This window comes from Stomoxys calcitrans, chromosome 1 (assembly GCF_963082655.1).
Source record: "Stomoxys calcitrans chromosome 1, idStoCalc2.1, whole genome shotgun sequence".
NCBI lineage: Eukaryota > Metazoa > Arthropoda > Insecta > Diptera > Muscidae > Stomoxys > Stomoxys calcitrans.
In genome coordinates, this window is record NC_081552.1 from 186,823,979 (window position 1) to 186,837,840 (window position 13,862).

The 13,862-nt window shown below is 41.3% G+C and overlaps 1 protein-coding gene across 3 annotated transcripts; it reads right to left on the reverse strand.

Moving 5' to 3' along the window:
- Positions 1-5,034: 5,034 nt before the first annotated feature.
- Positions 5,035-13,472, reverse strand: LOC131994094 (uncharacterized). 3 transcript variants are annotated; one of them, XM_059360375.1, is made up of 2 exons: positions 13,142-13,472; positions 5,035-6,329 (listed from the first exon to the last, which is right to left on the reverse strand). In XM_059360375.1, the coding sequence occupies exon 2, from the start codon at positions 6,323-6,325 to the stop codon at positions 5,441-5,443; it is 885 nt and encodes a 294-aa protein (XP_059216358.1). In that variant the 5' UTR covers positions 6,326-6,329; positions 13,142-13,472; the 3' UTR covers positions 5,035-5,440. The 3 variants fall into 3 exon arrangements, with proteins under 3 accessions (XP_059216358.1, XP_059216357.1, XP_059216356.1); XM_059360374.1 differs by having other exon boundaries at positions 12,784-13,472; XM_059360373.1 differs by having other exon boundaries at positions 12,775-13,472.
- Positions 13,473-13,862: the final 390 nt, after the last annotated feature.

The window sequence follows — 13,862 nt, forward strand, 5'->3', positions numbered from 1 at the left end:
GCTCAAGAAGTAAAATAGAGAGATCGATTTATATGGGAGCTGTATCGGGCTATAGACCGATTCAGATCATAGTAAACACGTATGTTGATGGTCACGAGAGGATCCGTAGTACATAATTCCAGGCAAATCGGATAATAATTGCGACCTCAAGAGGCTCAAGAAGTCAAGATCCCAGATCGGTTTATATGGCAGCTATATTAGGTTATGGACCGATTTAAACTATACTTGGCACAGTTGTTGGATATCATAACAAAACACGTCGTGCAAAATTTCATTCCAATCGGATAAGAATTGCGCAGTCTAGAGGCTCAAGAAGTCAAGACCCAAGATCGGTTTATATGACAGCTATATTAGGTTATGGACCGATTTGAACCATACTTGGCACAGTTGTTGGATATCGTAACAAAACACGTCGTGCAAAATTTCATTCCAATCGGATAAGAATTGCGCACTCTAGAGGCTCAAGAAGTCAAGACCCAAGATCGGTTTATATGACATCTATATCAGGTTATGGACTGATTTGTACCATACTTGGCACAGTTGTTGGATATCATAACAAAAAAAGTCGTGCAAAATTTCATTCCAATCGGATAAGAATTGCGCACTCTAGAGGCTCAAGAAGTCAAGACCCAAGATCGGTTTATATGGCAGCTATATCAAAACATGGACCGATATGGCCCATTTACAATACCAACCGACCTACACTAATAAGAAGTATTTGTGCAAAATTTCAAGAGGCTAGCTTTACTCCTTCGGAAGTTAGCGTGCTTTCGACAGACAGACGGACGGACGGACATGGCTAGATCGACATAAAATGTAGCGACGATCAAGAATATATATACTTTATGGGGTCTCAGACGAATATTTTGAGTAGTTAGAAACAGAATGACGATATTAGTATAGCCCCATCTTATGGTGGAGGGTATAATAAACACGTATGTTGACGTTCATGAGAGGATCCGTCGTACAAATTTCAGGCAATGCGGATAATAATTGCGACCTCTAGAGGCTCAAGAAGTCAAGATCCCAGATCGGTTTATATGACAGCTATATCAGGTTATGAACCGATTTGAACCTTATTTGACACAGTTGGTGAAAGTAAGAATAAAATACGTCTTGCAAATTTTCAGCCAAATCGGATAAGAATTGCGCACTCTAGAGGCTCAAGAAGTCAAGACCCAAGATCGGTTTATATGGCAGCTATATCAGGTTATGGACCGATTTGAACCATACTTGGCACAGGTGTTGGATATCATAACAAAACACGTCGTGCAAAATTTCATTCCAATCGGTTAAGAATTGCGCACTCTAGAGGCTCAAGAAGTCAAGACCCAAGATCGGTTTATATGGCAGCTATATCAAAACATGGACCGATATTTCTCATTTACAATACCAACCGACCTACACTAATAAGAAGTATTTGTGCAAAATTTCAAGCGGATAGCTTTACTTCTTCGGAAGTTAGCGTGCTTTCGTTAGACAGACGGACGGACGGACAGACGGACGGACGGACAGACGGACGGACGGACATGGCTAGATCGACATAAAATGTCGCGACGATCAAGAATATATATACTTTATGGTGTCTCCGACGAATATTTCGAGTAGTTACAAACAGAATGACGAAATAAGTGTACCCCCCATCTTATGGTGGAGGGTATAAAAATCAATTTGTGTTTGTTTGTAGGTTTGTTTGTATGTTTGTGTGTTCCTTATTTTCTTAAATTTTTTTTCTGTTCCGATTTTCTTAAAATTTTCACAGATGGTGCATAATGAACCCGTGGTGAAAATAGGGTACTACATTTTTTGATATCTGAGGGGGGGGGGGGGATCCTCTAACTTACCCGAATTTTCAGAAATGTCTAGGGGACGTCCCACAACCATAACAACCCCCAAATAGGACGTATTTGCTCACCAAGACAATTTGGGTCGTAAAGAGATTGGAACTAAATATTTATCGTTTTTAGGGCCAATACCCCAAACCGGACATATTTGCAAACTATTGCTATAAGGAGTTTAAATGAGATTTGAAAACGAATTTGATACCCATCGCAATATGGGGTTCAAATAAGGGTATTTCGGAGTAGAATACGAATTTGATATCCAAATGTAGCACCATGTATTTAGGGCATCACCCCTTCCCCAAAACACCCTCAAAGGGAAAAAATTTTTCAACCATGCCAATATGCGGTTCAAATGAAAGGTATTTGAGATTAGAAAACGAATTTGATAACCTGTTTTGGGGCCATGTGTTTGGGATACGCCTCATCCTGTTAACTCTTCTTAAGCCAATTTCAATATGGGGTTTAATAAATGGTATTTGAGAGAAGAGCACGATGCTGATATTTTTTCACGGCCTAGTGTCTGGGGTACCACCTCTCCCGCACTAAGTCAGACATCATGAGAATATTGGGCTGTATTGAAATCTTTTAAAAATGGAGTACACCTTACATCCAAACTTAAATATGGGGCTCAAATGAAAGGCCTTTGGGAGTAAAGCAAGAATTTTATATTAATATTCGGAAAAAGTCTCTATGGGGCCACCTCACCCCCACAACACCACCCAAATTGTAAGTATTTTCTGACTATTGTAATATGGGGCTCAAATAAGAGGGTTTTTTAAAGTGGAACACGAATCCAATATATATTTTCAAGGCCAAGGTCCCCCAAAACACTCCCCAAGCCGGTCATGTTTGCCGACAATGGAAATATAGGGCTCAAATTAAAGGTAGGTGGAAGTAGATCACGTATCTGATATCAACATTAGGGACCAACTGTCTAGCGGACGTCCCTCCACCATAACAACCCCCAAATAGGACGTATTTGCTAACCAAGACAATTTGGGTCTTAAAGAGAGTGGAACTAAATATTTGTAGTTTTTAGGGCCAATACGCCAAACCGGCGATGAGAGATTTTAAAATGAATTTGATACCCAATTTTGAGGGCAATGGCAATATATGGTAAAAATAAATGATATATATATATATGAGAATAGAGTACGATGCTGATATATTTTCCGGGCTTAGTCTATGGGGGACTATCCCAATCCCCAAAACACCCCAATATCGGGCATATTTACCGATGATGGCAATGTGGATCTTAAATGGAAGGTATTGGGGGGTAGAGCAAGAATTGATACCCATTTTCGTAAAAATTGATATTTAAGATACCCCACAAACAGAAATTTTTAGTGACCATCGAAACATGGGGCTCAAATAAAGGTATTTGGGAGTAGAAAACCAATTTGATATCCAAATGTAGGACCATGTATTTAGGGCATCACCCCTTTCCCAAAACACTCCCAAAGGGAAACAATTTTTCAACCATGCCAACATGTGGCTCAAACGAAAGGTATTTGAGATAAGAAAACGAGTTTGATAACCTATTTTGGGGCCATGTGTTTGGGGGACGCCTCATCTTGTAAACTCCTCTTAAGCCAATATGGGGTTTAAATAAATTGTTTTTTAAAGAAGAGCACGATGCTGGTATTTTTTCAGGACCAGGTATCTGGGGGACCACCTCTCACCCTAAAACACCACTTAACCAGACATCATAAGAGTATCGGCCTGAAATGAAGTATTTTAAGAATGGAGAACACCTTACATCCAAACTTAAAATCGTAGACGAATAAAGATCATATGGGATTCAGATAAAGGCACTTATATTGTTAAACTGTTAGTCAAGCTATATACTGTTTTCGTAGCATGGTATTTCACTAAAAGATCTTTAATTGTCGAAAATAAATATTCCAAGGAAACTTTTGTTTCATATAAAGTAAAAGAAGGCGCAGCGGAGCGGGCCCGGGTCAGCTAATATTTTATAAGTTGCAATCTGGCGATTTGTAATAAAGGGGGTAAACCGACCTTTATTACCAGGAACAGGCAGGTGGTTCTAGATATAACCTTTGTATCAGAAGATATAACTGAAAGAATATGCGACTAGTAAGTGTTGGATGGCCACAGGTTCTCTGATCATCGTTATATTAGTTTCAGTATTGAAGAAAAATGATGCAGAAGTGGTCACTCGGCTAAACAGAAGAAAGGTGGATTGGGATATATTTCGGCACAAATTCTCTAAGAGATAAACCTCAGGAAGCTCTTCGAGCAACAGTGAAGTGTGCTACCGTAAGTGGACAAGGTATAAGTCCGTGCAAGACAGAACTAGCTCTATTCAGCAGGAGATACAAGTTGCCTACAGTGGCACCTGTCTCCTTGGGAGCAGAGAATGTTTCATATACAGAAAGCGCAAAGTGCCTGGGTCTTTTGCTGGACAGGAAATTCAACTTCAAATCCTACATTTTGGAAAGGGTATGAAAGGCCACTCTTCCCCCATACACCTGCAAGAGAGCCATTGGTAAAAGTTATGGATTTTATATGGTGTTGTGGTCTGGTGGAAGGAGCTTAAAAAACCCACCTACTGCTCAATACCTAACCGGATCCAAAGGATGGCATGTTTGTGCATCACAGCCGCACTGCGGACGACACCATCCGATGCACTTAATCTAATGCTACATCTTATGACTCTGGACATTGTGGCTACCCAAAAGGCAGCGACCACAGCCGTGAGGTTGGGGAGTTTCATATTGGTCATGTGGCGGCTACGGAGACTGTGTTATCCTTGATACAATATCCGATGTTCCAGGCAGTGTGGATATCACCCTACCTGAGCCGTTTTTTGATAAAAGTACTGTACCACTTTCCTGATATGGCCGATTGGAACTACGATATCCCTGGTAACAGAAGTAACATAGACTTCTGTAGAAATGGAACGCAGCTTAATGACTACAGGGGATAGGCAAGGGCGCGAAAAGAGCTGGAACCTGGATGATGTAAAACTGGTTATGGATCTCTCGAGCCGAAACAAATGCAAACCAAACTATAATTTTTGTTTGCTTTGTAGCTCCCGATGTAGTTTATGGAAAGTAGAAATAAAGAGCAATGAAACACAAGTATGTAATTAGTGTTTGGACATTGGATGGATTTTATTTCTTTGGATTAGAGCTTACCAAGGTGTGGACTGTCAAAAGGTTAGGAAAATACAAGACAGAACCCATCGGATATTGCTTTTACAATATGGCCGTAATAATCGATAAAACTTTTAAATTCGCTTATTTTCTCTAGGCGGTTTTACATAGTAACTAACAGAGCCAATATGGGATTTCTAACTTAATTTTCGGGATACAAGTAAATAGGGGTTTACGTTTGAACGTAAACATTCCGCCCGCCTTGCAGTATTACTGGAAATTCAATAAGGGCAATATATCTCAAATTTAATCAAATTCAAGGAAAGTAATTCAAGCATACGGTTCTTTTAAGGTTATATATATTCAATTCTAATGATAATTCTATAGTATTTGTTACTATTTTTTCTAATGTTAAAATTCAAAATATTTTTGCTATATAGAGTAATTATATTATAACATAACAGCAAGTATTGCTAATTAAATAGAAAATGTTCCGTAAATCACCATGCCAAAAGCAGTATTTTGGGCCGTAGGAAGACCAACTCTTGCAAAAAGACCCTCTCGCATGATTCGAGAAAGTATGTCGACTCCTAGGACTATATCTATAGCCGAAGACTTGTAGAATGTTTTATCGGCCAAAACTAAATTATGGAAGTGCGACTTTATGCTCACCGGGTACGATTCTTTCGGAGTCATCGTACTTATACGTCGATGAACCCTTAAGGTGGTCTCTATCTTGAAATTTTCCTCAATACGGGACCACAAAGTGATGGGGCAAATGGTCTCATTATCCAGTTCTAACGTTGTAAGTTGCAGCTTGTCCACGAACGGCTTGGAGATGGAACTCATTCTGGATGCAGAGTCCAGTAGACATCTGGCATAATGCTTCCCATCCTTTGCGTTTATTATAACCGAGGCTGTTGGCAGTAAGGTGGCAGCATTCTGTCGGAGTATTGCAGTGAGCGAAGTCGACGATTCTTTAGCTGCTTCATTGGGCCTGAGTGGCGTGGGAATATTTTTTGAGGCTGAAGCTGTTTCGGACTTCTTATTAGGCTTACTTCGAGCTTGAGACTTTGTTGATCTAGAAAATGTCTTCTTCTTTAACCTGGGGTGCATATGTAGCAGTGAATGATGGCGTTGATGGCAATATCTGCAGCCCGTTTTGGTGAAGCAAGAACCTTGAGAATGTGTGTGTGCCAGACAATTTAGACAGTATCCGTATTTTTTGACCACATCCATTCGCTGATTTGTGTTCATTTGGAGGAATAAACGGCATGTTTTGAGGGAATGTATTTTCCTGCACAGCCTGCATACAAAGGAGGAATGACCCGGCTTCTTTTTCTCATGGTGGTGGGAATTCATTATACTGCAAAAGAAATTGATTAATGTTTGGAAGATTCTAAATATTGTGTAAAATCAAGAAAACTCTAAAAGGTGAAAAATAGAATATCTTGGAATCTAGGAGTTTTCGCCAAAGAGTACTACTAGTTTGGTTATTGCTCGGGTTATTAGGCCTTTCTGAGTGAGTATGTCAGCGACTCTGACCCGATTATCGCTACCATGATAAACTTTGGTAATTCTTCCTAGTCGCCAACAGTTAGGAGGTAGATTTTCATCTCTAATCACAACCAGAGCATCTACTTTCAAGTTGTCGCTAGATTTCTGCCACTTGTAGCGCTTCTGCAACTCCTTTAAGTACTCATCTTTCCATCTAGAACAAAAATGTTGATGAATCGCCTTTAGACGTTCCCACCGATTTTGGATTGAAATAGGAGCTTGCGAATACTCTGGGTCTAATGGTACTAATATGGGGGTACCTATCAAAAAGTGGCCTGGAGTTAGGGCTGTTAGGTCAGATGGACTTGCGGACGTGGGAGACAGCGGTCTGGAATTAAGACATGCCTCTATCCTAGACAACAAAGTTTGAAGTTCTTCAAACGTGTACTTGGAACAACCTGCTGACTTTTTGAAGTGCTGCTTGAAGCTTTTGACACCAGCTTCCCATAACCCGCCCATGTGTGGGGCTCCAGGCGGAATAAAATGCCATATAAGATTTTGATAGGAATAGCTAGAGGTGATAGCTTGATGAGATGTTTGGATAAATTCTTTGGCTAGGATTCGGGACGCCCCAACAAAAGTAGTTCCATTGTCCGAATGTAGGTGTAAAGGACAACCACGGCGGGAAACAAACCTACTGAATGCTGCGAGGAATGCAGGGGTGGACAAGTCTGAGGTAGCTTCGAGGTGTATCGCCTTTGTCGAAAAACAGACGAAGACACAGACGTATCCCTTGGTGATGCGGCAACAGCGGCCTGCATAGCTTTTGACGTCGAATGGTCCAGCAAAATCCAATCCCGTGTGAGTAAAGGGACGAGAAAATTCTACCCTTTCTGGGGGTAAGGCCGCCATCAACTGCGTTTGACATCGCTTCTTATACAGCACACAAGGCTTGCAGTGGTAAATCGTAGTTTTTATGAGATTTTGTACCTTTGGGATCCAGTAATGGGTTCGAACCAGTCGTAAAATAAGTTGGTTTCCTCCATGCAGAGTAATCTCGTGGATAAATTTTATCAATAGCCTAGCGTATTGACAGCCATACGGAACGATGGCAGGATGTTTTTCATTATAAGTCAATGAAAGCGATGATTCCAATCTACCACATATTCTCATTACGCCTTCATGATCTATAAATGGGTTTAAACTGAGCAATGGACTGGATGAGGATATGGATTTCTTTGCACTAAGTGCTAGATATTCATTGGGATAAACGGCCTTCTGAGAAATGGATATCAGTTGTTTGCGTACGAATAAAATCTCTTCTGTGGTAATATTTATGGAATCTTGGGTATAATCATTGCGGTGCTTCGGATGAGTGCGATGGAAAAAGCGGTATATATAGGCAACGACTCGCAACGCCTTTGAAAATGAAGAGAATCGATCAAGTATATCTGTGAAATCCGTGAAGTACGCGAAATGGACTTTAAGGGACTTTTTCTCCATAGTGGTCTCTTCCACAGGATCTAGCTTGGATTTCGGCCAATTACTCGTTGGTTCCGTAAGCCATTGTGGACCATTCCACCAGAGATGGTTGTCTACCAAATCTTGGGGATGGACACCCCTACTTGCAATATCTGCAGGATTGTGCTCAGAATCAATGTGGAACCAGTGCGTTGGATCAACCACTTGTATAATTTTAGATACTCTGTTTGCCACAAATGTATTCCAGTAGCAAGGTGCCTTGGACAACCATGATAATACGATGGTGGAATCGGTCCAACAAAATAGCGAATAATCAGCAATGTCAAAATTTGGAAGTACTGTATCAATTAATTCAGACAAAAGTGTAGCCCCACATAATTCCAACCTGGGTATAGACAATGTTTTAAGCGGTGCAACTTTTGTCTTGGAAGTTATTAAATGTGAATGTATGGAACCATGACGAACAATCCGGATATATATTGCCGCTGCATAAGCCTTTTGTGAGGCGTCGCAAAATCCGTGGATTTGGACTTCGCTATCTGGAGTAAAATGTATCCATCTCGGAATTTGGATATTATTAATATGAGGATAATGGTGCTGAAACGATTGCCAAAGTTCTCTGGATTCTGGCGTAATTTCATTGTCCCACTCGGTGCGGTCCATCCAAATCCTTTGCATAATTACTTTTGCCACTATTACAATCGGCGCCAGCCACCCGGCTGGGTCAAAAAGTCTCGATATATGTGAAAGAACTTCACGTTTGGTAAATTGGCAATTGTTGGGGAATTGGACTATAGAAAAATAGAATGCATTAGCAAGTGCATTCCATCGGATTCCTAAGGTCTTGGCGGAACTGTGATCATCGAAATCCAAAAAATCGGTGTATAAACGGTGATCCGCCGGAAGACCCGCTAGGATTTGTTTGGAATTCGACGTCCACTTTCTCATACAAAATCCCGCGGATGCCAACGCTTTAATCAATTGGTCTCTTGCCTCTACAGCCATTTGAATCGTATGAGACCCAACTATAGCGTCATCTACATACATACAAGATCGCAAGATAGCACTTGCCAAAGGGTAGATATCCTGGACATCCTCTGCCAGTTGAATCATAGTGCGAATCGCCAAATAGGGTGCACAATTTACTCCAAATGTGACAGTTTGGAGTTCGAAATCTTGGATTGGTTCGTCAGGAGATTTGCGATATAATATGCGCTGGTAAGGAGTATGGGATGGATCCACAAGGATCTGCCTATACATTTTTTGTATATCTCCATTAAATACATATCGATAGAATCTCCACTTCAGGACCAAAATCGTCAAATCATTCTGCAATGTAGGGCCGATATGAAGCATATCGTTTAAACTACGCCCGTTTGAGGAAGAAGCCGACGCATTAAAGACTACACGGACCCTTGTAGTTGTGCTCTCGGGCTTGATTACCGCATGATGGGGTAGATAATATTGGCTGGAGGAAGCAAGTGTATTTGGGGACTCTATTGGAATCATATGTCCCAAAGTAAGATACTCCTGAAGAGTCTGATCATATTCCCTCTTGAATAGAGGATTTTTTAACAGCCGGCTTTCAGTCCGAAAATACTGTGCCATCGAGCTTGTCCTGGATTGACCCAAACTCAAGCTTTTCGGATATTCCTCCTTGAACGGAAGGGAAACTATGTACCTCCCTTCACTATTCCTTCTCGTCGTACTCCTGTATAATTGCTCACAGAACGTGTCCGACACAGACGAGTAACGTTTCCGAGGGACATTCTCCACCTCCCAAAACCTTGAAATCTCCTTGTCTAAAGAGATTTCACAAAAATAAGATACAAGAGTAGAGCGGGGTGGGGAAGAATTATTCGGAGTAGGGCCGGTAAGGATCCAGCCAAACACGGTCTCCTGAGCCATCAGGGATCCGCAGAGTCTACAACCCGATAACATTATTGAGGGAAATACATCTGCCCCCAACAACATGTCGATTCTGGAGCTTTGGAAAAAATCGGGATCGGCAAGTTCAAGACCTGGCAAATCTGGAATGGATTCATAATCTATGGTCCTAGCGGGTAGTTCATTGGACAGGTGCGGAACAACCAAAACAGAAATATTCAACCCAAACGCTGGGTCCAAGTTCGACTGTAGGAAAAGATCGCATTCTTTTCGTACATCAGCAGATATGGTGTTGTTCAAGCCAGAAATCGTTGCGGAAGTACGCCGGAAAGGTAGTCTAAGCGTATTGTACAGCCGGTCAGAAATAAAGGACCCCTCGGACCCGGAATCAATAAGGGCTCTGGCTCGGTAGGGCACCCCGAAGTGCATAAGTCTCACAATGGCGGTACCTAGCAATATACCCTTCGACCTGGAGGCAAAACAACTTTGTATAACACCATGAGCCGAATCAGTGGACTGTACTGGAGAAGACTGAGGGGATGATTGACCAACTCCAGAGAAAGAAGGAGAGGAAGGAGAAGAAGGCACGTTATCCAATGACTGATCCCCAGGATTGGAATCCTTATGGAGCATAGTATTGTGGCGTTTTCCGCATATAAAGCAGGAGTGTTTGCTTTTGCAAGTTCTCACAGCGTGAGCGCCCGAAAAGCAGTTCAAGCACAAGTTGCTTGCTTTGATCTCGGCCAGTCTATGACCATGATCCATACTTATAAATCGAGGGCATTTCCTGATGACATGAAACTCCTTGGGGCAGAGTCGACATGGAGTCTTACTAACGTTAGCCTGAAATGTATTCACTTTCCCCGAGGCCGGTTTGGGATTCGCAAAGTTTCTCTGCTTGGACTGATGGTGCTTCTGATCACCTCCATTCTTTACTTCGGCAACGGATTCCAAAGTGCGGTATCTATTGGTGAGGAAGGTATCCAGATCGCACCATAGCGGGATGGTCGTCTTGTCACCAAGGGTCTGCTCCCAGAGTGTCAAGGTAGACTCCGGTAAACAATTGGAACATAGGAAGACAAATATAGGGTTCCAACTATCGATATCAACCTTATAAAGCTTGAGAGTGGATATGCATGAATTTATCTCTCGCTGCAAATTCTTCAAAGAATTTGCAGTCTCGGAATGGATAGTCTGAAGGTTGAATAGAGATTTCAATTGTCCATTTATCAAAATACGCCTGTTCTCGAAGCGAGCGCACAAATTCTTCCATGCCGAAGAGAAACCATCATTGGTTAGGGGGCTCTTTGACACGATTTCGTGAGCCTCGCCCTTAGTCTTCTGTCTCAAGTGCGACAGTTTCTCAATTGGACATAATTTCGAATTCCTAACGCAAAGAGCGGTGAACATGTCCCGGAATGTGGGCCATGCCTTGTATTCCCCACTGAATGTCGGCAATTCAAGAGGGGGAAGGTTAACACCGGAACTGGAATTAGGACTTGATGCCATCGGAGGGGGGGTAATATCCCGGATACATTGGGTGAGCCTAGACACACAGCGACAATAGGTAGAGTAAGATGTTTTATACTTCTCCTTTACCGTTTCAATATCGCTTACCTCATCCTCCCCCTTATCGTCCAATTCCTCCTCATTAGCAAGATCAGCTAAGCATTGATCGTACGCATGTTTCAAGTTGTCCCATGTAGACCTGATCTCATGTTTATGCGTGTCCAAGAGGCAAACGGATTCCACTGGCAGTTCGTTGCTGTTCAGTGCAGCCTCGAACTCAACCAAGCTATCAGCCAATCTTATAAATCGGTCCAGGGACATAATCGAAAACAGACGAACACAGTCGAATATCAATCAGGTGCAAAAACAGCACTCAAATCTGCGAAGCACTAAGGCCAAAATAGTCGAAAAATCTCCAAGATAAGAGATACAAAGATATGTGTGTCATATACAAATTAGAAAAAGAATTAAGGCCCAAGAATCCGTCCCACTATTAAGATAAAAAAGGTCTAATGTTCACAAATTCCTCCTAAGGGAATTTTAGATTAGTAGCACAGCAATGGCAGGCCAGAAAAAAAAACAACAAGTATGTTACAGCCTGACCTCATCCGACTTAGAGATTCTGTCTGAAGACAGTGGCAACCTTTTGTATCCGCTTCAAACCTTTCCAAATATCTCACGGGTGCGACTTTGCATATATTTATAATAGCCTTGTGTGTCCCTGTGCTATATCATACCAAAAACCATATGATCGGTGGAACGACAACAATAGGTCAACGAACTTGGAATGAACAACGAGCCTGGAATATCTGGAATAGTTGTTTTTTCTTCTCTCTGTTCTGATTATCACGTTTTACAAATTATCCATACTCAACTCACTTATCAAATGTGTTTTTGTTATGCATGCGAGACGAAAGCCTGTTCTTTGTATGCCGTTCACATACGATCCACAGGGAGAGCGAAATGACTCCCAGTGGATATGAAAAAGGAGAGTGCAATAAAATACTCAAGAGAACGAGAGAGTACAAAACCCACAACGCTATGTGGGTGAATGTGAGTAAGAGATGGCCAGTGATGAGGAGAGCTTGCAAGGTGGATTACAAAGCAAAGCGCTCTCAAGAGATTGGGAATGTCAGCGAAAACGACAAACACGCGCCAAAAATAAAAAGAAACAGAGACCAGAACCAAGTTTGAGTCAAACAAGTTCTTCCAACATGTATGAGAAAGCGGTGGATGCAAAGCAAAAAAATGAATACAACACGCTCCTGAATTATTTAGGTTGACCACGTTTTTGGAATGCGTGTGAACACTGGAGCTCAAAAATGAGTTCAAATAAACCTTTCACAATAAAATCACTGAATTTTCTATTTCTTTTTCCTTTTTCTTTCTTTAAATCTTAAGTTTTCTTCCGAAATGGATGATAAGTGCTTACTTACTGAACGTACATCTGTCAACTTAAGATTTTCTCCAAATTCAAGGCTGGAGTATTACTTAACGACTTCTTATTTTCCAAAAATCGATTAGAAATGAAGAATAATCCTTCTGGTCCCAAAATACTCCGCAGGCTTCACTTTTGAGCAGGACAGTCCCAAATAAAATGCAGTGTCAAAGTTTAAGCTTTTCGCACAAACGCTCCTTGATCAAACACATTAATTCTTCATATTTCTTAACTTGCTTGTCTACATAAAACACGTGAATAGAATTTCTATACCGCAAACATCGGAATGGTGTGCTTTACGTGTGTAATCACATGAAATGCCACGGAATACTAGATAGCACTAAACATATGAAATACGAACGTACCTTTAAGAGATGATAGTTGTTGTGGAGCTGAAATCTCAGAGAGTATCGCAACCAATCCGGTTCGAAGGACCAAATGTAGAAATGGAACGCAGCTTAATGACTACAGGGGATAGGCAAGGGCGCGAAAAGAGCTGGAACCTGGATGATGTAAAACTGGTTATGGATCTCTCGAGCCGAAACAAATGCAAACCAAACTATAATTTTTGTTTGCTTTGTAGCTCCCGATGTAGTTTATGGAAAGTAGAAATAAAGAGCAATGAAACACAAGTATGTAATTAGTGTTTGGACATTGGATGGATTTTATTTCTTTGGATTAGAGCTTACCAAGGTGTGGACTGTCAAAAGGTTAGGAAAATACAAGACAGAACCCATCGGATATTGCTTTTACAATATGGCCGTAATAATCGATAAAACTTTTAAATTCGCTTATTTTCTCTAGGCGGTTTTACATAGTAACTAACAGAGCCAATATGGGATTTCTAACTTAATTTTCGGGATACAAGTAAATAGGGGTTTACGTTTGAACGTAACACAACTTCTATACGGATGGTTCCATACTAGACGACCAGGTAGGCTTAAACATCTTGAACTGGTCATATAGAAAAGGTTATACGACCACTGCAGTGTGTATGAAGCGGAGATTCTTGCAGTTAAGCAAGTGGTGGAATGGCTAAAATATAATGTCATTACGAGGATTGGCATAAATATCTTCTCAGACAGC